The sequence below is a fragment of the Rhineura floridana genome, chromosome 1 (assembly GCF_030035675.1).
Source record: "Rhineura floridana isolate rRhiFlo1 chromosome 1, rRhiFlo1.hap2, whole genome shotgun sequence".
Taxonomy (NCBI): Eukaryota; Metazoa; Chordata; class Lepidosauria; order Squamata; family Rhineuridae; genus Rhineura; species Rhineura floridana.
Genome location: NC_084480.1, coordinates 53429082 through 53452123, shown reverse-complemented (window position 1 = coordinate 53452123; position 23042 = coordinate 53429082). Strand labels below are relative to the sequence as shown.

Sequence of the window (23042 nt, the reverse complement as noted above, 5' to 3'; positions counted from 1 at the left end):
TGGTTACAGTTCATGTCTCATTCAAGGCCGGTGGCCAGGGACAGGACTGATAGCAGCCACCTCATAGCTAGACAATTGACACCAGTTCCTTCCCATGGGCCAGCGGGGCAGGGGGTTCAACCCCGCCTGCTCTGCTGGGAGTTTAGCTCCCATGGCTTCCGTAGTAGGAACCCTTGCCGGTACAGGCATGAGTGTACACTCTGTGGGGCCAACACACACCCGCTGCCTGCCCTAGGAACCGACCTTATAGAGGTGGCAATAGAGACTTCCAGGGGCAGCGTAGGCAGGGAACCCCTGGTGCAACTCAGGGAAAAGGGCCCCAGCCCAATTAAGTTACCAGCTTTGCAAAGTTTATTAAGTTTTTACCCTTTAACACAAGTGGCTCGTTGCCTCTTAGATGGTTTTTCAAATGGTTTTCGGATCCCTTATTCAGGGCCCCGAACTTCCTTCCGGTCTAGGAACCTGAGGTCTGTCTTGGGCATGAAACAGATTGTTTTGGATAAGATTAATAAAGAAAGGGAAGCGGGCCGAGTTTTGGGCCCCTTCGCTTCCCCTCCTGTTCCGTCTCTTAGGGTTTCACCACTGGGTATTGTGCCTAAAAAGACGCCTGGAGAGTTCCGCCTCATTCACCACCTCTCCTATCCACATGGGCAGTCGGTTAACGACTTTATTCCACCTCACTTATGTTCGGTACGCTACACCTCTTTTGACTGCGCAGTGAGCATGGTTCGAAGATGCGGTGTGGGGGCCCTCATGGGGAAGTGTGACATAAAGTCTGCATTCCACCTCCTCCCCATCCATCCTGGAGATTTTGATCTATTGGGTTTTGCTTTTGCGGATCAATATTACGTGGATCGTGCACTGCCCATGGGCTGTTCCATTTCGTGCGCTGTATTCGAGCTTTTTAGCTCTTTCCTGGAATGGGCGGCAAGGAGGCGGTCTGGATCATGTTTTGTTGTCCACTATTTAGATGATTTTTTATTTGCTGGAAGGGCACACACGGGGGAGTGCAAAGATCTTATGGATCAATTTATGGAGCTGTCTAGGGATCTTGTGGAGTCCCACTGGCAGTGGAAAAAACAGAGGGTCCATCCCCGATTATTACATTCCTGGGAATCGAAATAGATACCTTGGCCCAGGCATGTAAGCTCACTCTGGCTAAATTACAGCTGCTGCATGAAAAGTTATCTCATGTTCGGACTTCCAGGAGCGTAACTCTACGCACCCTTCAGGAGCTGGCGGGTTCATTGAACTTCGCTTGCAGGGTAGTGGCACCGGGGCGGGCTTTCCTTAGACGAGTATATGATGCCATGTCAGGTTTGTCCCGTCCTCATTATCACATTAGGCTCTCAGGTGCGCTCAAAGACGATCGTCGGTCTGGGCTAAGTTCTTACAGGACTTCAATGGGATTTCTTTTTGGAGGCGGGACCGCCTCCTTGAGGCTGAACTCCAGGTGCACTCCGACGCCTCGGGGGCATTTGGTTTCAGTGTCATCCTTAATGACTCTTGGAGCCATGGCAGCTGGCCACAGACCTGGGTTCAGGAGGGATGGACTAGAGACTTAACTCTCCTGGAACTTTTTCCCATCGTGGCGGCAGCGCATCTTTGGCTGGACAGGCTACGTGATTCCACAGTCCACTTCTGGTGTGACAACCTGTCCACGGTGCACGTTATTAACTCCTTGTCATCAAAGAACCCCAGAGTTATGCATCTAGTGCGCACCTTTGTTTTACAATGTCTCCATTTTAACATTCTGTTCCTGGCGCGCCACGTACCGGGTATTGATAACAGTATTGCTGATGCTCTGTCACGGAACCAGATGGAGAGGTTTCACCACCTGGCGCCGTGGGCCAAGGCTCAGCCGGATGTGGTCCCGCCAGATCTGTGGGAGATTGGCAACTTGAGTCGGAGAGAGCGATAAGCCTGTCCATTGTGCCTAGTACTATGGCCAGCTACCAGAGAGCAGGTAGGGAGCTATTGGCTTTTAGGGTAGAAAGGGGTTACGTACAGCAGTGGCACATCCCAGTGGAACACCTCATAGAGTTTTGCGTGGAAGGCAGGAGGAAGGGCCTTGCCGTTAAGACTGTTCGAGGTAAGCTCTCTGGCCTATCCTTTTTGGCCAAGTCCCGAGGTTTGCGTGACTTTTCTGATGACTTCCGACTTCGTAAGATGTTGGAAGGCTGGGCAAGGGAACACCCTGCCACTTCCGATCCTCGCTCCCCTATTCACCCAGAACTTTTGCTAGGACTCTTGGCCCAATTTGAACGTTTATGTTCATCGTCTTTTGAGGCCCTGCTTTTTCATGCGGCCGCACTTACTGTTCTTCGGAGCTTTTCGGATCAGTGAGGTGCTGGCGGGGTCCAGGACTGACCTATCCTCCCGTGCCCTCTTGTTGTCTGACTTTAGTTGGAGGGAGGGACAGGCTACCCTCCAGCTGCGCTGGTCAAAGACCGATCAGCGCAAGAGGGGACGTATGGTGGTTCTTTCCCCCTCACAGCGGCACGAAATTTGCCCTGTAGCCGCTTTGGCTAAGTTCTTAACAGTCCGTGGACAACAGCCAGGATACTTATTTGTACATAAGGATGGCCTCCCCCTTTCTAGATTTCAGTTTTGGGCGGTTACTAGGTTAGCCCTTGGGCATATGGGACTCGATCCCAACACGTTTGGGACACATTCCTTCCGTATTGGCGCAGCGTCTATGGCTGCCTGCTTGGGTTTTTCCCAAGGCCAGTTACAATCCATGGGCAGATGGCGTTCTACAGCCTATAGGTCCTATATTCGGCCTTTTCGAGGGGTTCCAAAAACCAGTTTGTGACTTGTTTCTGTCACTGTTATGAGTTTCCATTGTTTGTTTTGACAGGCCGCTGGAAGGGAGACGAAAGTGTGCGCATCCTCCTCTGCGGCCATAGTATGGTCTTTTGGGCAGGCCGCAGGGCGGCGAAGTCGCGTTTGGGCACACAGCTTGGGCTTAGCCGGTGGGCTACTGTGCAATGGTTGGGCCGCCGTGGTATGCGCTGGGACGGGCTCCTTCCAGCGCTCTTCCAGACGGCAGTAGTGCGGAATGCGCCACAGTTTTTGGTCATTCACCTGGGGGGGAATGACCTTGGCATGTTGAAGGGCAGAGCCCTTATTGAACAGGCGACTGCTGACTTCCGGGCCATTATGCAACGTTGGCCGGGGGTACACTTGATTTGGTCCAATATTTTACCCCGTAGACACTGGAATTGTATGGGTGACCCTAGGGGGATAAATAGGACCCGCAAAAAAGTAAATAGGCAGCTCCGTCTTGCACTATTGGACTCTGGTGGTTTTGTCATTCACCATCCAGAGATAAGGCGCAGTAAGGTTGAGCTATATCAGTCAGATGGAGTTCATATGACCGATGTAGGTAATGATATCCTTTTAGAAGACCTGCAGAGGGGCTTGAAAGACATCTTGTTTGAGGGTGGGGTAAAGGGTGACTAAACAGAGGTTTGTCCCCTTTCTGTGGCAAGGAAGTGCGGGAAAGGTTGAAGGTGAAGGGCAGCTAGGTGACACCTTTAGGCATCTTTGGAGGTGATAGGCGGTTCCGGAGGCCTGCAGCTCCGGGTTTTACGGCCCGAGGGCAGGATACGGGTCGCCTTTGGGGCCAACAGGTCTCATCCACCCGGAGTTTCAGGGCACCGGGGGGCGGTGACGCAGGTTGGCCTCCCTACGCACAGTTGGAGTGTGGTCAGGGCAAGGGGTTGACAGATTGCACCCCTTTGCCCGACAGGGGTTTGGGTCGCTCGAATAGCTGCAAGCAGGCTTTGCCTGACTCACCAGTTGAATCCCGCACTTATGTTCCCCTTTGCAGGTTCATTGTCATAATATGAATTTGGTTTAATAAAGTGGCCCATTATTTAACTCATCATATTGTGTCTGCGTCTTATTTCACCCCTGGGTCGCAAATGTCAGCTACTTGTAACAGAATGTAACGTGACTGATGCTGCAGTCCCTGTGAGCAACAGTAGTTTTAAAGTGCCTGGAAATGAGATTGTCTAAACAATGATCCTAAAGTAAAGTAAAAAAATAATAATCGGAAGATAAAATGCCTCACTTCAGTTTTCCTTCCAGTGTCTTTGCTCATGAACTAAGTTCCTTAGGATTGTACAAGATTATTTCCTTCAAAGACCAGCAATTTCTACCGCCCCAACTAATGAGTATGCCAGATCCTGGAGATGGACTGAAAGGGACAAAGTAGTGGTCATGGACAAAAGGTACTCTTTTAAAAAGGATAAATGATAACACAAATTATGTAAAGCAAAGCATAAAATAAAATATTTGGAGGCCTGCTGAGTATTTTCTTTACAGCTATTTTATTCCCTCGGCATCCTTAGGCACAGCATTGAATTGAAATGCCACGTACGGTTCACAAAGAGCTGTTCTTCATGAGACAGGATGCTAGTCAGATGAGCTCCCTGGAGGCGGCACTCTCTCTCGGCTGCATCCCATGTGCGGCGATGGGCAAAGTATTTGTAGCACTGCCCTTGGAACTTGTGCCATCCATAATCACAGGTTTCAGTATCTGTAAGAAATAAAGTGCAAAACTCTTTTACTAAACATAGGTCGGCAATGCCTGAAGACTGCTCATTGACTGTGTCAGTGTCAAAATGACATTCAATGACAAAAAGATCCAAAGTTCTGCATACAGAAATCTCAGATGCTTCACTCAAAAAATAAATTGAATATGTGCATAAGGTTTACATAAATGTGTCTATGTATTAATAAGTTTATGCCTTTTGTATGATTTATTATTTCTCTGATTTATTTATTTTATTTAACTAAATTTATATACCACTTAATTTTAAAAACCCTCTAAATGATTTTTTTTAAAATAAAAATTATCAATAAAACAATTAAAAACAAGTAATTAAAACATTTTTAAAACAATGAAAACAGCAATAACTAAAAAGATTAAAACACATCAACATCTATATGCCTGGATAGGCTTGCCTAAACAAAAAGGTTTTAAGCAGGCATCAAAAGGAATACAGTGTAGGTGCCTGCCTGAAGTCAGTAAGCGGGGAGTTCTAAATAATAGGTGCAGCCACACTAAAAGAACAAATGTTTTGCAAATGCAGAATGTGTGCCACCTGTAAAAAGTACTGATCTGATTTTTGATTTATTTATTTTTATTTGCAAAAATGTCTTAACATCAACATTAATTAAAAATATCATGGTGGTGAATAGCATAAAATCAAGAATAAAATTACAACCATTAAAAAATCAGAAATCAGTAGATCAAGTTAATACATCAACACAACTGGATCATGCCTCAGGGATAGCCTGAGTTAATAGGTGAGTTTTAAGCATGTGCTTAAATGCCAGTAGTGTAGGTGCCTGCCTGACGTTCATTGGAAACTCATTGCAAAGGACAGGTGCCACCACATTAAAGACCCTGGCCTTACTGGGCATAAGACAAACCCTAGGAGGATATACTAAGAATATATCTTTGATGCCCACCTTTGAGGAAGAAATAGTGCAAGTGAAGAAAGAGTTCTGGAGAAGTGATTTTTATGAAGGGTTGGAAAGTAAATGCACACTGGCAGAGATCACAAGGAACTGACAGATAAACCTTAGTGGACCAAGAGGCTTCAACCCAAACACATAACAAACTTTCCGAGGACAAGGACAACAACTCCCAAAGAAATTGTGTACATTCCCAGCAACAGCTATGCCTGAAGCCAGAGCTTTCTTTGAAGATTTAATCACAGTGACAGATCTCACTATGATAGAATCAGGAAGCTTCTTAATCTGAATAGCTCATAGGTTGCCTCCTCAACAGAGGGAGCTGCTACAGTTAAATCTTCAAAGAAAGCAATTTGCATATATAGCTTTTTGGATTTTGGCCATTGCTTGTAAGTGTTCCAGATGCGTATACTCAACCATTAGTGCTAGAAAGCAGAAAGGAAATTCTACATCAGATGCCAGATACAGCATTCAGAATTGCAAAAAAATTGAACAATCCCATCTATGTCATTTAAAGGCTTAGAAGACTGTAATATCATTTAACATTTAACTGGAAAAAGAGAACGTAAATGAAGCTGAAAGTCTTGTACACACCCAGGAGTCTGATCTTATGGGCCCACTTTAATTCTTTTAGCTAATACTATACCCTATGCTTGGCAATTAAATATCATCTATTTCCCTCATTAACCATTATTGAATTACATAGTGATTTATGTATTATTTATTATTTCAATTTATATACCGCCCTTAGCAGAATAGCTCTCAGGGCGGTGAACAAACAAGATAAAATACAAAATATCATAGTAAAAAATCACAAAAACATGTGCAAACAAACAACAGAAAGCACAACAAAAACGAAATACAACACAAATTAAGAAGGATACATGTTAAAAGTAGAAAGATTAAGAAAATTAAAAGATTAAAATGCCTGGGAGCATAAAAAGGTCTTTACCTGGAGCCGGAAAGATAGAAGTGTAGGCGCCAGGCGTACCTCTTCGGGGAGGCTGTTCCACAACTCAGGGGCCACCACAGAAAAGGCCCTAGATCTAGTAACCACCCTCCGGGCTTCCCGGTGGGTTGGTACCCGGAGGAGGGCCTTAGATTCTGAACGAAGTGAACGGGTAGGTTCATAGCGAGAGAGGCGTTCCACAAGGTATTGAGGTCCCACGCCGTGTAAGGCTTTATAGGTCAAAACCAGCACCTTGAATCTCGCCCGGAAGCAAATAGGGAGCTAGTGCAGACGCGCCAGAATAGGTGTTATATGCGAAGACCGACTGGTCCTCGTCAATAGTCTGGCAGCCGCGTTCTGCACCAGCTGAAGCTTCCGAACTGTCTTCAAGGGCAGCCCTACGTAGAGTGCATTACAGTAATCCAATCTTGAAGTTACCAGAGCATGAACAACGGAGGAGAGGTCATCCCTGTCCAGATAGGGGCGTAGTTGGGCTACCAGATGAAGATGGTAAAATGCATTCTGTGCCACCGAGGCCACTTGGGCCTCGAGAGACAAGGAAGAATCGAAAAGAACCCCCAAACTACGTACCTGTTCTTTCAGGGGGAGTGTAACCCCATCCAGAACAGGGTGAACATCCACCATCTGAGCAGGGAAGGCGTTCACCAGCAGTGTCTCGGTCTTGTCTGGATTGAGTCTCAGTTTATTAGCTCTCATCCAGTCCATTATCGCGGTCAGGCAACGGTTCAGCACATCAACAGACTCACCTGAAGAAGATGAAAAGGAGAAATAGAGCTGCGTGTCATCAGCATATTGATGGCAACTCACTCCAAAACTCCTGATGACCGCACCCAGTGGCTGCATGTAGATGTTGAAAAGCATGGGGGACAAGACCGACCCCTGAGGGACTCCACAATGGAGAGTCCATGGTGTCGAGTGATGTTCCCCAAGCACTACCTTCTGGTGACGGTCTGCGAAGTAGGAGCGGAACCACTGCCAAGCAGTGCCCCCGACACCCAACTCCGCGAGTCTCCCCAGAAGGATACCATGGTCGATGGTATCAAACGCCGCTGAGAGATCAAGGAGAATCAACAGAGTCACACTCCCCCTGTCCCTCTCCCGACAAAGGTCATCATACAGGGCGACCAAGGCTGTTTCGGTGCCAAAACCGGGCCTAAAACTGGATTGAAACGGATCTAGATAATCGGTTTCATCCAAGAGCACCTGGAGCTGGCCGGCAACCACCCGTTCCAAAACCTTGCCCAAAAAAGGGACATTCGCCACCGGTCTATAGTTGTTCAAGTTATCTGGGTCCAAGGAGGGTTTCTTTAAAAGAGGTCTCACTACTGCCTCCTTGAGGCTACCAGGGACTACTCCCTCCCTCAAGGAGGCATTAAGCACTTCCTTGGCCCAACCGGTGGTCCCAGCCCTGCTAGCTTTCACTAGCCAAGATGGGCAAGGATCCAGAACAGACGTGGTTGCCCGAACCATTCCAAGCACCTTGTCCACTTCCTCGAGCTGCACCAACTGAAACTCATCCAATAATGAAGGACAAGGCCGTGCTCCGGACACTTCAATGGATTCATCTGTCGCAACATCGGAGTCAAGATCCTTGCGGATACATGCGATCTTATCTTGAAAGTGTCCAGCAATTTCGTTGCAGCGGGCTTCCGATGTTTCCGTAGTATCGTGGGGGCCAGAGTGTAAGAGCCCACGCACGACTTTAAAAAGCTCCGCTGGGCGGCATAGGGATGATCTAATAGAGGCAGCAAAATAAAGCTTCTTTGCTGTCCTTACCGCTTTTGTATACAACTTATTGGTGGCACTTACCAAGGCATGATTGTATCCACTGGGAGTTTTCCTCCATCTGCACTCCAGCCTCCTCCTCTCATGTTTCATCGCTCTCAGCTCCGGGGTATACCACGGAGCTGTATGAGATCTACAGCGGAGGGGGCGCGCAGGAGCGATCGTGTCAATAGCCCGGGTCATTTCCGTATTCCACAGTGCGACCAGGGCCTCAACAGGAGCACCAGTCCTATCAGCTGGAAAATCTCCCAGAGCCCTCTGAAAACCTGCGGGATCCATCCGGCTCTGGGAGCGGATCAACTTAATAGATCCTCCACCTTTGCAGAGGGAAAGAGCCGCTGTAAGTCTAAATCTCAGCAAGCGGTGATCTGTCCATGACAATGGGGTAGATGAAAAACACCCCACCGCCAGATCACCATCTCCATGTCCAGTGGCGAAGATCAAATCAAGAGTATGTCCCGACACATGCGTTGGGCCGGTAGAAAATTGAGACAGCCCCATTGTTGTCATGGAGGCAATGAAGTCCTGAGCTGCGCCAGATAAGACAGCCTCGGCATGGACATTGAAATCCCCCAGTACCAAAAGTCTAGGGGATCTCAAGAGCACCTCCGAGACTATCTCTGTCAGCTCAGCTAAGGAAGCTGTTGGGCAGCAAGGTGGACGGTACACCAACAGTATTCCTAGTCTGTCTCCCTGGCCCAATACAAGGTGGAGACATTCCAGACCAGTCGCCATCTGGACAGGGTGCTTGGTGAGAGGGAAAGAACTCCTATAGACCACAGCGACCCCCCCCTCCCCGGCCCTCAGATCTACCACAGTGCTGAACCAAATACCGGGGTGGACAAAGCTGGGAAAGAGCAACTCCTCCCTGATCAGCCACCCAGGTTTCGTTTATACATGCCAGGTCGGCACCCTCCTCCAGAATTAAATCATGGACAAGTGAGGTTTTATTATGTACCGACCTGGCATTCAAAAGCAGCACTTGGAGATCCGAGAGCTGGCTGATAGGACAACCAACAAACCTGTGGGTATGAGGAGAACCGGAACAAGGCACAGACACAATTTGTCTGGGACGAGTTCCCCTTACCTGGCCTGTTCTCCTCCTAACGCCTAATGATAAAGTTATAGGACTAGATGGGACACTCTAGTCCAGCTTCCTACACTCAGGCACCATGCCTAAACAAGGTCTAATACACCCATAAACAAAAAACATACGTAATGATCAAAACCCATTGTGGCATCATACAACCAGACAGCATGATTCATTGAGCAAAGATATGTGTAGGACAGTCAGATTTACCCAAATAAGGAATGGAGTAATCCACATCTTAGTGGTCAAGTTTCCACTGATTTTAATTCATCAGGCCTGTGTAAATAATTTTTGAAACAGACAAAGCCAGAGTCACTACCACCAACTTTATTCCCGATTTCTGACAGTGTGAACATAGAGCTCTAGCGAATTCACTTCTGTAATGAAAAGGATACATTAAGACAGGGGTGGTGAACCTTTGGGCCAATCATGGCCACCCCAGAGGGCTCAATTTGGCCCCCAAAGCTCATTTCCCCCAAACCACGCCCATCCACCCATCAGCTGAGGTCACTAGTGAAGTCAGTTGATGGGGGGAGAACAGGGTTTAAACCTAGATTGGCTGTGCGATACTGTTCCCAGCAGAGAACAAGACTGTGCAGACAAGGCAGCAGGAAAGTCCTGCACAGAAGCACCCTTTGAACCAGCTCATGCCTTGGAGTTACTTCAAAGAAGTTTTTGCAAAAACTTTAAGACAGCTCCTGTGCTCTGTTTACTCAAATGGGAGCACAGGGGCTGTCTTAAAGCCTTTTACAAGCCTCCCTCCTCCGCTGTAAGTCACCAATCATAAAGGAAGCACAGGGAGACTTGCAAGTCTTCCCCCTCCCCCTTTAACCCCTTATCTTAGAGACTTAAAAGAGGCACAAGCAAATTTGACAGGTGGGCCCTGTCCTCCTGTCAGTCATGTGATATCATAATGATGTCATGTGATAGAGAGCTGACTCCACCCTCTTGTCAAATTTGGTCCACAAGGCGGATCCTGATAAGGATTTGGCCCATGCGCTGAAAAAGATTACCCACCTCTGCATTAACATTACTGTCAATTAATACTCATAAAAACTGGAGCCCCCACCCAGACAAAGCAAGTAATGACTAAGTGCCAAAACAGATGTGACAAGTCAGCAACCAGAATTTTTTCATATTCCTAATCAATTTACATATAAAGCAGGGGGTGGGAATCCACTGTTTATAAGAAATGCAGCAAGAGGACAAGGGGAGGGAAAATCCACCTTCAGCTGAGCTAAAAATTATCATTTTTCTGGATTTGGGGGGGGTTGGTCCCCCCACAATGAAAAAGAAGGTTACTTTTCAGAATTTTCTGAGTATTTCCTACCTTTTTTTGTAACAGACATTATTCTCTCTCCTCCATTCCACACACAAACACACACCACCCCAGAAGGATGTTAGACTCAGGGTACTGTGAAGGACACAAAATGGTGCTGTTGCCACTTCTTGCAAGAGGGAAAAAACCCTTAGGAAAAGAGAAAGAAGCTGTGCTACTGCCTGACTTGTGAGAAACTGTTGGAAAATTTCTCCTCCTAATAGAGAAACCTTGTGACATGGTCTCCCCCTCCCCTAGCCACAAACATCTCTGCTCACATACAAGATGGAGATGAATCTCAAGAGGATATTTTAACACAGCTCTAATTTAATCCCAACTTTCCCTTCTCTTGTACTTGTTGTGCTCCATTGCTTGAAGCACTTTCACCCGTAGCTAAATGCTAATATCAGAAATGAGCTGGTTTGGACAGAGAATAGTTTAAAAGCAATAAATTATACTGCAGGAGGGGCAAGGCCTTTGCTCACCTCCTTGTTATGTAAAAACATGAATGTCCCCAACCCCCTATTTTTCGTATGTGAAGAGAACAGATATATGAATGAAATACACATGACTGCACCATCACATCTAACTTGGCCCTAAGTCTCATTGAAAGCAATGGGATTTGAGTTAGCTGCAGCTAATTTGTTCCACCAGTTTCATGAACAACTTTAGCTGGACCAGGGCCTGTGCACTGGGTATTGACAGTACAACAGATACACAAGTTATATCTAGAGACAGAGAGAAAATAATAGATCCAGGTGGATTGCTGGGACCTAATACGGAAGTGTCTTGTGTTTTTTCTCCATCCTCTCCCACTCTCCTTCATAAAAACATTCTTTGAGTTGTTCATTTCAGCAATGTGGTCTGGAAGAACTAATGAATGAAAATAGCCATGGAAGAAAATAATTGTCATTGTGCTGTTCACAGATGCAAAGCTGGAGTGCTACCGCAAGAGAAATTAAGACTAGCCAAATAATAAAAATGTCCCAGAAGGAGTTTTTAAAAAAAATTAATGCAAGGGATTATTTTCTGAAGGCAGCTGTAAAACTGGAACATAAAATAATGAAATGCATTGTCTATCTTCACTCAACGGATGGTACTGATGAGAATGCAGAGCAGAAATGCATTTGTATCAGCCTATAATTCAATTCTGCTAAAGGGAAACAAACATGAAGCTTGGCACTATAGCACATTTTAATGGCTTCAGGTCAATTATACTGCCAATCCTGCAGAATCCCAGATATGAGCTGACAAGTGGCATAAATTCCAGTGCTTCTTTGGATGGTGCCTACTACAAGCTGTCTACAAACGATGGTGTATTTACTTTTAAATTATTATTCTATAGAAATTTTATATTATATAATAATATAATACAATGATTATAATATTTACAAACTCATTTTCTCCAACAAAACCTCATAAAGTAACTTAAAATAAAGCTATACAGCTGTACTCCATACATCTACCAAAGCTGGAGTTCATGGCCCTGATCCATATTACATTGAAAATTGTGCAATCCTACACACCCTTATCTTGGAGCAAGCCCTATTGAATACAGTGGGAATTAGTTCTGAGCAGGTGTTCATAGGGCTGCACTGTTACTTTATCTAGTTATCATTTTCTTTAATCTGTTTTATCTTGAATGCTCTTTTACATTGTATGTATATTTTATTGCTGTCATCCACCTGGGGCTCTTTTTAGTGCAAAAAGGCAATATGGGAAAGTTTAATGGACAATAAATAAATACCCATGGAAAGCAATGTGGCTCAAATTAGTCATGGCAAACTTGTTCTATTGGTTTCAAGTGGAATTAGTCCTACCTAAACTTAACTGGATGAGGCTCCAAGAATCTTGAATTCTGTGTCCTGTAAAGGCTGCAATCCAATATGCATTTACCTAGGAGTAAGTCCCATTGAATTCAATTGTTCAATTGACATGTATTGGATTGCAGCCTAAAACATGAAACTCTGAATGAATTTCTACAATAAGTGGAACATCTTCTTGCCCTTGAGGTAGGCAATATACTAAAGGCAATATACCAAAATGTAGGCAATATACTAAAATTAACTTCAAGCACTGTTGTGATATTTCTTATCCACCCTTCACCATGACATCCCAGGACAGGTTACAATTTTAAAATGCAATATTAAAATCTATTAAAACAAATTACAGCCAAGAGAATAGGGTGGGTCCTAAAAATATATTATTTATTTATTTATTTATTTTATTTCATTTATAAACCGCCCGTAGCTAGTAGCTCTCTGGGTGGTGTACATAACAAGGTTAAAATACAATATTACAATAAAATCAATAACAAATAGCAGCCAGATTCAAAAACTAGAGACATTAAACAGAAAGCATAAAACATTCACATTAAACATTAAAATGCCTGGGAGCATAGCCAAGTCTTAACCTGGCGCCTGAAAGAAAGTACCGTAGGCGCCAGGCGGATCTCCTCTGGTAGGCTGTTCCACAGTTTGGGGGCCACTACAGAAAAGGCCCTAGATCTAGTAACAATCCTCCGGGCATCTTGATGAGTTGGTACCCGGAGGAGGGCCTTAGATACTGAACGAAGTGAACGGGTAGGTTCATAGCGGGAGAGGCGTTCCACAAGGTATTGCTGTCCCACACCGTGTAAGGCTTTATAGGTCAAAACCAACACCTTGAATCTGGCTCGGAAACGAAAAGTCAGCCAGTGCAAGCAGGCCAGGACAGGTGTTATATGCGCAGACCGATTGGTCCTTGTCAACAACCTGGCTGCCGCATTTTGCACTAGCTGAAGTTTCTGAACTGTCTTCAAGGGTAGCCCTACGTAGAGTGCATTACAGTAATCCAATCTCGAAGTTACCAGAGCGTGAACAACTGAGGCGAGATCGTCACTGTCCAGATAGGGGCGTAGTTGGGCTACTAAGCGAAGATGGTAAAACGCATTCCATGCCACCGAGGCCACTTGAGCCTCAAGCGACAAGGAAGGGTCAAAAAGGACACACAAACTATGAACCTGTTCCTTCAAGGGGAGTGTAACCCCATCTAGAACAGGATGAACATCCACCATCTGGGCAGGGAAAGGGCTCACCAGCAGTGTCTCCGTCTTGTCTGGATTGAGTTTCAGTTTATTAGCTCTCATCCAGTCCATTATCGCAGCCAGGCAACGGTTCAGCACATCAACAGCCTCACCTGAAGAAGGTGAAAGGGAGAAGTAGAGCTGCGTGTCATCAGCGTACTGATGGCAACGCACTCCAAAACTCCTGATGACCGCACCCAGAGGCTGCATGTAGATGTTAAAAAGCATGGGGGACAAAACCGATCCCTGAGGGACTCCACAATGGAGAGTCCATGGTGTCGAGCAATGTTCCCCAAGCACTACCTTCTGGCGACGATCAGCTAAGTAGGAGCGGAGCCACTGCCAAGCAGTGCCCCCAACTCCCAACTCTGTGAGCCTCCCCAGAAGGATACCATGGTCGATGGTATCAAACGCCGCTGAGAGATCAAGGAAAATCAACAGGGTCACACTCCCCCTGTCCCTCTCCCGACAAAGGTCATCATACAGGGCGACCAAGGCTGTTTCAGTGCCAAAACCGGACCTAAAACCGGATTGAAATGTAATTTAGCCAAATGCCTTTAAAAAGTGACATTGCTCCCTGCCCCCAGTCCTTCTCAGCTGTGAGAAGTGATCTAGAAACTCTTTCCAAATAGAAATGCTTCTTTCCTTCCCAACTACAATGACTTCCAGAACCAAGCCTGTGGGCAGAGACAACTGCAATCACAAACATTTGGACAAGGAGCTCCTTTATACAATGGAACACTTTTACTAATGAAGAAATCATTTATTTTGTTTAGGAAACTTGAAAGAAAAGATTGGAGCAGGGAGAGACCAATCCTGACTATACTGTCCCAAGGAGGGTTGTCTATTCACAACTGCATCTGCACAGTTTTGGCAGCCGGTTCAAATGCACATCTGCATTTGGTAAACAGTGCAAGCAAAGGAGGGTCTGATGGGATTCAGGCACATGAAAGTTCAATTTTACTTTATAACAATTAAGCTGAGTTAAACTGCCGGGAAGAAATGGAACCAAAAGGAAAAATCTGAACCACTGGAGCAGAGTAAATGGGGAGAGATGTGAAAAAGAACACAAAAAATTCAGAAAAAAGCCTGTTTCTTCCCTTTTTTGTGTGTGGGGAGAAACAACTGGAAAAATGTGAGGAACATGGAACAATTGCTTTTTTTCTTCAGAATATTTCCCTTCCCCTCCCCCAGGCCTTTACATCTCTATGAAAGGATGAAAGAAACAGAACCTAGTTTAAACTATACCTTCGACTCTGGTTCAACAACTGGAATAAATATACAGAAGTTGCATTTCTTCAAAGTATACAGTTATTTTCCCCAAAACTAGGCAATTAAAATCCAAAAGCCAATTTTAGGTGAGGCCAAACTCTAAAGTGAATAGGGCCAAATAGGGCCGGTGCCAGGCATGGTGGGCCCTTGGGCACTAGCCTGCCCCAGGCCCCGGCACTCGGATGCACACCCCACCTACCTACCTTTCCCTTGAAGTGAATGGTACCCGCGCTGTGCGTGCATTCCTGCCATCAATCAAGATGACAGCCAAGGCTTCCCTAAGGGGCTAATGCCTCCACCGCCATCTTGGTTGCGTATACCTGCCATCAACCAAGATGGCAGCAGGGGCATCAGCCCCTTAGGGAAACCTTGGCTGCCATCTTAATTGATGGCAGGTTTGCGCCTGCAGCGCAGCCAGCATTTACTGGAAGAGGTAGGTGGGGCATGCAGGCAGGCATTGGAGGACTGCACAGTAATACAGGGGTGCCTGGGAGCTCCCTCTCTGCAATCCACGTCAGGATTGGGAGCTGACACTGCTGCAGATTGTGAAAGGAAGCGCTACCCACCCACCCTAAGGAGGGGCCCTTCAGGGACCCTCAGCCAGGGCCCAACCTGGCCGCCCTCTGGTGCTGGCCCTGGGGCCAAAGCAACATACCCAACTTGTTCACATACACGTATCCATCCACACAAACACCTCATTCAATACATGAACCACACACACACATCCCATCAACACACAGCCTATTCACACATATTCATCTATCACACAAATACACCTCAGTCACACACATCCATCCACCCCCCATTTCCATAGTCATTTAAAACTCCCCTCTCCTTATCTCTCTATCTGACCTTCTCATTCTGTCTCCCTCTCCCCCTTTTCCCACCTTCATCTATGGCAGTTAGGCTGAGAAAAATGAGCAAGGAATCTTTTTCTAAGCGCAATTGCAACAGACTAATTTTTAGAGGGTGGCAGCATTTGGGGAGGGCTAACTATTTTGTTCCAAGCTGCCCCCCCAAATCCTCCCCATGCAGCAGTCAGGCTTGGAAATAAGTTCATGTTCATGTGAACAGGACTTTAAAAAAAAGTCTAACTGCACCATGTAGGGCAGACCTGAGGAGGGAGGATCTAGCCCTCGAGCTGGACATTTTCCACCCGTTTTACAGTCTGATCTGCCAGATGAATACACTGAATCCAGTGTCAGTAACAAATCAAAGAGGAGCAGAAATCATAAAGTTTTTTTCACAGATGATGTCTGCCTCTGCCGATGGGCCAGCGCTCAATGGTAGAGCATCTGCTTTGCATGAAGAAGGTCCCCGGTTCAATCCCCAGCATCTCCAAGTAGGGCTAATCCTAGTCTTAAACCCTGGAATAGCCGCTGCCAGTCCAATATTGAATTAGGCGAACCAATGATATGACTCAATATAAGACAGCTTCCTATGGTCCTAATTCAATCTGCAATCTTCATCTTTAGTCTAAGAGTAAATGAGGATCTCAAAGCTTCAACATTTAGCCTAATTTTGGAAATGGCTGAAGCTCAGTGGGAGAGCATCTGCTTTGCATGCAGAAGGTCCTGAGTTCAATCCTCTGCATCTCCAGATACGGCTGGGAGAAACCCGTGTCTGAAATCCCAAAGAGCCACTGCCAATCGGTGTAGACAATGTATACATTTTTTAAATTTTATTTTATAAATATATTTGTGTACTGCCATTTTGTTAAAAACATCAAAGCAGTTTACAACAAGTTAAAAACAAAACAAACAACAACCATACAATAAAAACATTTAAAAATGCAATAAAAACAAAGGTCAGCTATTGCAAAAGGACATCTTAATTGCCTGCATAGCTTGAGCGAGGTGGATCAATTATCTGATGTGGTATAAGGCAGCTTCCTACATACCTGTGTTTCTCTGACTATTGGAAGAACTTAGGGAAGTCAAAACAGTAAAACAGTAGTGAAACACAATGTTTTCATATTTCAATTCTTACTTCTTTTCCACTTCTTTTCAGCCAGGATTCACTAGCTCTTGCACCTTTCTTAGCCCTGATATTCCCACTCTAAGCTGATATGACAAAGAAAATATGAGAATGGGCTGAATGTCACCTGCCCTGCATACAATTATCTTATTCTCTTAGTACAAAAAAAGGTCATCTACATCAGTGGCTCCCAAATATTTTTCCCATGGACCACTTGAAAATTGGTGAGGATCTTGGTGGACCATTGAATGTTTTTTCTGTCTGTTGTAGCAACTGTAATTTACTGTGCTAAATGCTGTATGATTTTTAATTGTATTTTATTGCTTCTTTTATTTCTCATATTGTATCTTACTGAATTACAAATTGAATTCCATAGAATGAAATAAAAACAAAATATAAGAAATAAAAGCAATAAAAATACAATTATAAATCAATATGAATATTTAATGTGATAGATGTGCTGTGTCCCATCTTCAACCAGAAATCCACAGACATGCCGCAGACCATCTGAATGAAGCTTATGCACCACTGGTGGTCCCTCTTCCAACATAAGAAATCAGATTCAGTAGCATGAAATCAGGTCAGAGAGCCAACTGAGTAGCATACATTTTTTTATTGTCTGGAAGAATGCAAAAAAATGGCACTGAATGCCTTCCTGAGATCCCAAGCCACCATAGGACATTCTGTGGAGGAAATTTAAATTCCAGAGTTGACTAAGCTGAGGTTTGTTTCAGACTGATAAACTAGAAAATGTTCCCATTAAAGCATATCAAATGCACTTTCCCTGGTTGGTCATAAAGTACAACTTAAAGCTACCATGAATTTCAGACCGTTTCAGCATTTCAGGATTTGTTGGGGGAAGATATTTTCGGAAATAACCTCCTGCTGTAAAAACATTGTCAAATTCTTGTGTTAAAGAGGAGATTTCAGGAGGCTTTTCCAGACTAGGTCAGACTACTGAAAAACTGAAATAAAATGAGTATTGGATGTAGTCCTATGCCAGAAGCTTCAACATTAGCAAAACAAAACAAAGTCCCTTCAGGTTCACAGAATATTTGTGAAGCACTTGCAAATTCACAGCCTTTCACCCAGTACGCTTAGGATGAAAGACAAGTCTGAAATCTGCCAATGTTTATGTAGTTATGTCTAGAAGACACTCTTGTTCTAGCAAATCCAGTTGGAGCAAGATGGGGGGAAATACATTTTCCTATAGGTGATGGTGGGATAAAGGGGTAAAATCTGCACCCTTATAATGTTCCACTCATTTTTCATCTTGGAAATTTCCCTATTACCTTTGCATAGGACTACACCCATGCTGGGAGATTCAAGTTTTTCTGTAATACCACATTTCTAAATGAAGGGCAGAGAAGTAATATTAAAAAAAGGCTGGGAAGCCCACAGCGATATCATGTAATTAACATTTTCTGAGGGTCACTATGTTAACATGTTTCTTATGCCTCTTGACTAGAAGACCCATACACAAATGGAAAGAAAAACATTGTGTCACCTTGAGAAAGAATTCTGAACAAACCCAATAAACCTATCGGGTCCCAAATGTTCTCTCCCACCACAGGCATTAAAATTCACATGGCATAGCTTATCTTGTAAATGACAGAAATATCATATACAGTACCTTTTGCATTTCATGGTCTTTTGGTCCCAAATGTTTACCTTTTTCCCTCTACACCACAGATGGGGAACCTGTAGCCCTCCAGATGCTCTCCATCTACCATCAGCCCCAGCCAGCATGGTGAATGGTCAGAAATAATGGGAGTTGTAGTTCAACAACATCTAGAGGTCCTCATGCTCTCCTTCTGTGGTTTACTCTAAGCAGATTTTCTGGGTTATAATTATGACCAGCCAGGCCATTCCATGCTCACCCCACAGAGTTCTAGATTCTGTCCTACTCCACGTAATTCTGCCTTGGCATCAAATCATCTCCTAACAGATTCCTTGAGACTCCACTGCCAGTCCCTCTAGATTGCATCCTGGTGCCTACTGCAGCTTCCCATATTCATCCAGCTGGTGCCACTCTCAAAGCCAGTATCTTTGTAATCAAAAGCCAGCAACATAAAGGTTGCAATCCTAAACAGACTAAAGTAAACAAACTGAGCACAATAGGTCTTATTTGTAAGTAAACTTGCTGAGGATTACACTACCTTTACCACTCTTTTTTTGCCTTTTCCCATAAATACAACCACAATTATCTCACCCTTATTTGGATATAGAGACAACGTGGATGTTAGGTAGTTCCAAGAAAGATATAGAAACATAGTGGGTGGAGAAGATTGCCAGAAATGCAGGAGGAAATACACCGTGTAGCTAAAAGAACTTTTCCAGTGCAGTTCATTTTTTGCCTCAGGAAGCAGCAGTGAGAATATTCATCCCGCTATAAGGCAGGGTAGTAGCACACTGTCCCTGAAGTAGGATTTTATCTTGTAGCAAAAGGAGAGAGATTGCAGCTCATCCTCTTAACCCCTTCTGTTGGCCTGGCTGGACCTAAAGGGAAACTAGTTTCTTGCTATGTAAATGAGCCATGGCAAGCCAGAGCTTGCACACTGTCCCCACTCCTTTCCTCTTATTCCACTTGTCAGAAGATGGTACTGGAAGCTTTCCACATTTAAGCAAACAAATTCCTCATTATGTCCAGCCTCAGAAAACTGTGGTTTGCTTAAACTCTAATTCATAAGAAGAAACCAAAATCATAATGGGTTTCTGATTCTGGCTTAATTAACTAGATCACAGTTCTCCAAATGTCAGACATAATGGAGTTGTGTTTTCTTCCTCTAGCACACAGAGAGGAGGATTGGGGAAGGGGGAGTGTGAGAACCTGGGATTCCCAAATAGTGGGAAACAATGGCTTTCCATTCCTTCTGAACTGGCCATTATGTAACTATTAGTGGAGAAAAAAATCTGACAGTTTTCACAGCATCCTGAAAATGTTTAATAGCATTAGTTTGAAAGTTAAGTTTCTATCTCTTATGATTTTGGAAACAAATTGGAAAGATATAACAACATGTCTAAGACTTCACAACCATAAGGTTTCTAGATCAGACTTTGAGCAATCAGGAGGCAAAATGTCAATACTGTGAATAATTCTCTATCCCTCTTGCACACCAATTTTTAATAAACTTCCAGACAAGTTGACTTCACTGTCCTGCCAAAGTTCAACATTTGCAAAAAAAACCCAGATCCAATCAGAATCAATGTGCATTAAAAATGTGCACTTTTTCTTTCAAACGTATGGCATTCAGTTATCACAAGTAGTTCACCCTAAAAGAAGTTAGTCAGCATCAGCAATTCACATAGGATGGCAAATTTCAGGTTCTGGAGGCCAGATGGCATAATGATTCATAGGGTCGCCATGATTCATAGGGTTGCCATAAGTTGTAATCGACTTGAAGGCACATAACAACAACAAAAATAAAATAAAATAAAATAAAAGTCCTTCTTTTCATTTGGGAACCTAGGGTGGTATACAGCATGATTAAAATACAGCTGGTTAAAAAACTTTACATTAGTACTCTCTACAGAACCTAACTTAAAACTTAAACATCAGTCTTGAAGCCAAACACTGGAAACATAATGAAAAAATGAAATGGTGTGCCTTCAAGTCGATTCCAACTTAAGGCGACCCTATGAAGAGGGTTTTCATGGTAAGCAGTATTCAAGCTAAAATCAGGCCCCAAATCATTGGCTACCTCAGTAACAGAAACTATAGCAATTTCCCTCTAGCTATGACTATTACCAGCAGGAAGGAGAAAGACAGACTAACAAACACACAAAGAAAATAAAAGCTAAGACAAAGAATTATCCATTAATCACCACCATCATCCTCCCAATAGAGGATTGATTTGTTGGCAGATTTGCATATTTGATTCCACTGTAACCCAGAGTGAGTTAACTATACATTTCAGTGAACTCACCTTTTTCACAAAGACCTCCAACATAGCTTGGAAGACAAAGGCAAGTGAATGTACTGACACCATCAATGCATGTGGCTCCATTTCTGCAAGGGCTGGATTGACATTCATCAATGTCTGTCCAAGAAAATAAAATATGTATTTAAAATGAGGTGTCCTCACTTGAAATATAAAATAATATTTATACATATTAAACATGTCAAATAAGAATGTATAAATTGATTTCAGATATCAATACATAAGAACCTAACAATTTTCTTCAACATCTGCACACAGCATTGAGCAGCATTTGCATCTCAGAATTGGGAAGACAGTTCTAAATAAAATGAACACATTTGCACTTTTTAAAAGCTGGGCCTGTAACCTGCATCCTCAGTTTCTACCTGTCACAACTTGTACTATTCAGGGAAAAAATATTGCAACTCATTGTTTTTTAAAAACTCTGAATCTCTGTGAAGTATCCAACCTGTTCTAACCTAGGACCATGGAACACTGAGTTTCTATATGCTGCAATGCATACATATCACTTTAATGCTGTAGACATTGCCATCTGTTCCTACCGTTTTTTGTTCTTTCATATCTTGGTGCTCATACAAACAGAATTAATAACAGTAGGAATGGGCTAATTGAACATCTTTAAACTAGCTGATCACAGAGCCCATCATCACAAGGAGTCTCACCATCACCACATTTTTTTCTGTCTTCATGCAACATGGCTGGGCCAACCAACCAAATAAAAACCCATTCCTTCATTCAATGAATGTTCTCATGCTACTGCCTGCAATAACTGCTCAAAAGGCTTCTCTTTAACTGATATTCAGTAAATGAGAAGGCACGGAGAACTGAGCAAAGTTGTGGGGATTACAAACATTTGAATGAATGAATCTTCTCCACTAATGCAGCTTTCCTACTTCCAATGTGCTACTAATCTCAAGCCATAACTGGAAGAATTTTCAAGGAACTATTAGCATCATTCATAAATCTGAAGCAGTTATTTTTCCTTGTCCATTTATAAACACCAGATATTAGCATCCCTATATATTTCTACAAAATTTATATGTGTATAATTTGCACTTGATCTTAGCTCTTATCCAGGTGAACATGGTAGCGGCATAAGACTGATCTCACAGAGAGTTGTTGCTTGGAGTGCAAGCTTGTATACAGACTATTACATGGGAAATCATGTAGAATAATGCATGCTTTGCTGCTTTACTGAACTCAATCATCCTTTCCTCAGATGGCTTTTGTCCGCTTAGCACAGTAGATTGGCACATGAAATTCCCATACACAAATTGCATTTGGTGGTGGAGCTAAGCATACATAAACTTGGTAAGCAAGCAAGTGCTTATCTTGCTTAGGTCAGGCTGAGTTTTCTGTATGTCTTGTTGTATACTTCTGCAATATCATGTCCTGTTAAGCACACAGAATAATTAGATAATCAAATACCAGCAAAGAGTTTGCTTCTTACCTACTTCACACCGGTCACCGCTGAAACCCGGCATACAGGTGCAGATGTAGAAGGAGTCACGTGGATAGCAAGTGCCCCCATGCAGACATGGATTACTCTTGCATGGATCTTGGCCTATAAAGTGAGTTCAGTGAAAATTGCTATATTTTCTAAAATTGCTTGTTGGATGCTAACTCTCTTTAAAAAGGAACACATTTCCTTCTTTTTAGCTGGTATTGTCAAATTTGCTATAGTTGCAGATTAGACAGAAACCAAAATAAATTCATAATAATATACAGCAGTAATTGTAAATCAGCCATCAGTTTTCCATGTTGGCAATGCAACCTTATTCACTGGTGAAAACAATTTATTTTCAGCAATATTTCACTTTCTTCAAATGACATTTTTGTATTATTTTTGGCAACTGCAATATTCTACTGAGGATTTAGTTGGCATGGCATGACAATTAATTACAGCTGAAAATAGTTAAAACATATGTGCACAGTGAATGAAATATGCATTTATCTGGATGGGGTTAGTTTATGTGCAATGACTGGGTACACAGAACATGCATTCTTATACCACGCTTGTTGCTTGTCGTTCTGGATATCATTCGCTTTCCACCCAACCATATTCCCATTCTATTTCTTTATATGGTTATTAATGGACTTACTGAATAACAGCCAAACCAATATACATATTATTA

The 23042-nt window shown here is 43.7% G+C and overlaps 1 protein-coding gene across 5 annotated transcripts in view; it reads right to left on the bottom strand.

Moving 5' to 3' along the window:
- VCAN (versican) overlaps positions 1 to 23042 on the bottom strand; it is a 187225-nt gene that overhangs the window by 38121 nt on the left and 126062 nt on the right. For all 5 annotated transcript variants that reach the window (XM_061621973.1, XM_061621991.1, XM_061621996.1 and 2 more), the window contains 3 exons: positions 22358 to 22471; positions 20893 to 21006; positions 4388 to 4546 (listed from right to left, as the gene is read on the bottom strand). In XM_061621973.1, the coding sequence (XP_061477957.1) occupies positions 4388 to 4546; positions 20893 to 21006; positions 22358 to 22471 (387 nt within the window). The remainder of the gene's footprint in view (positions 1 to 4387; positions 4547 to 20892; positions 21007 to 22357; positions 22472 to 23042) is intronic.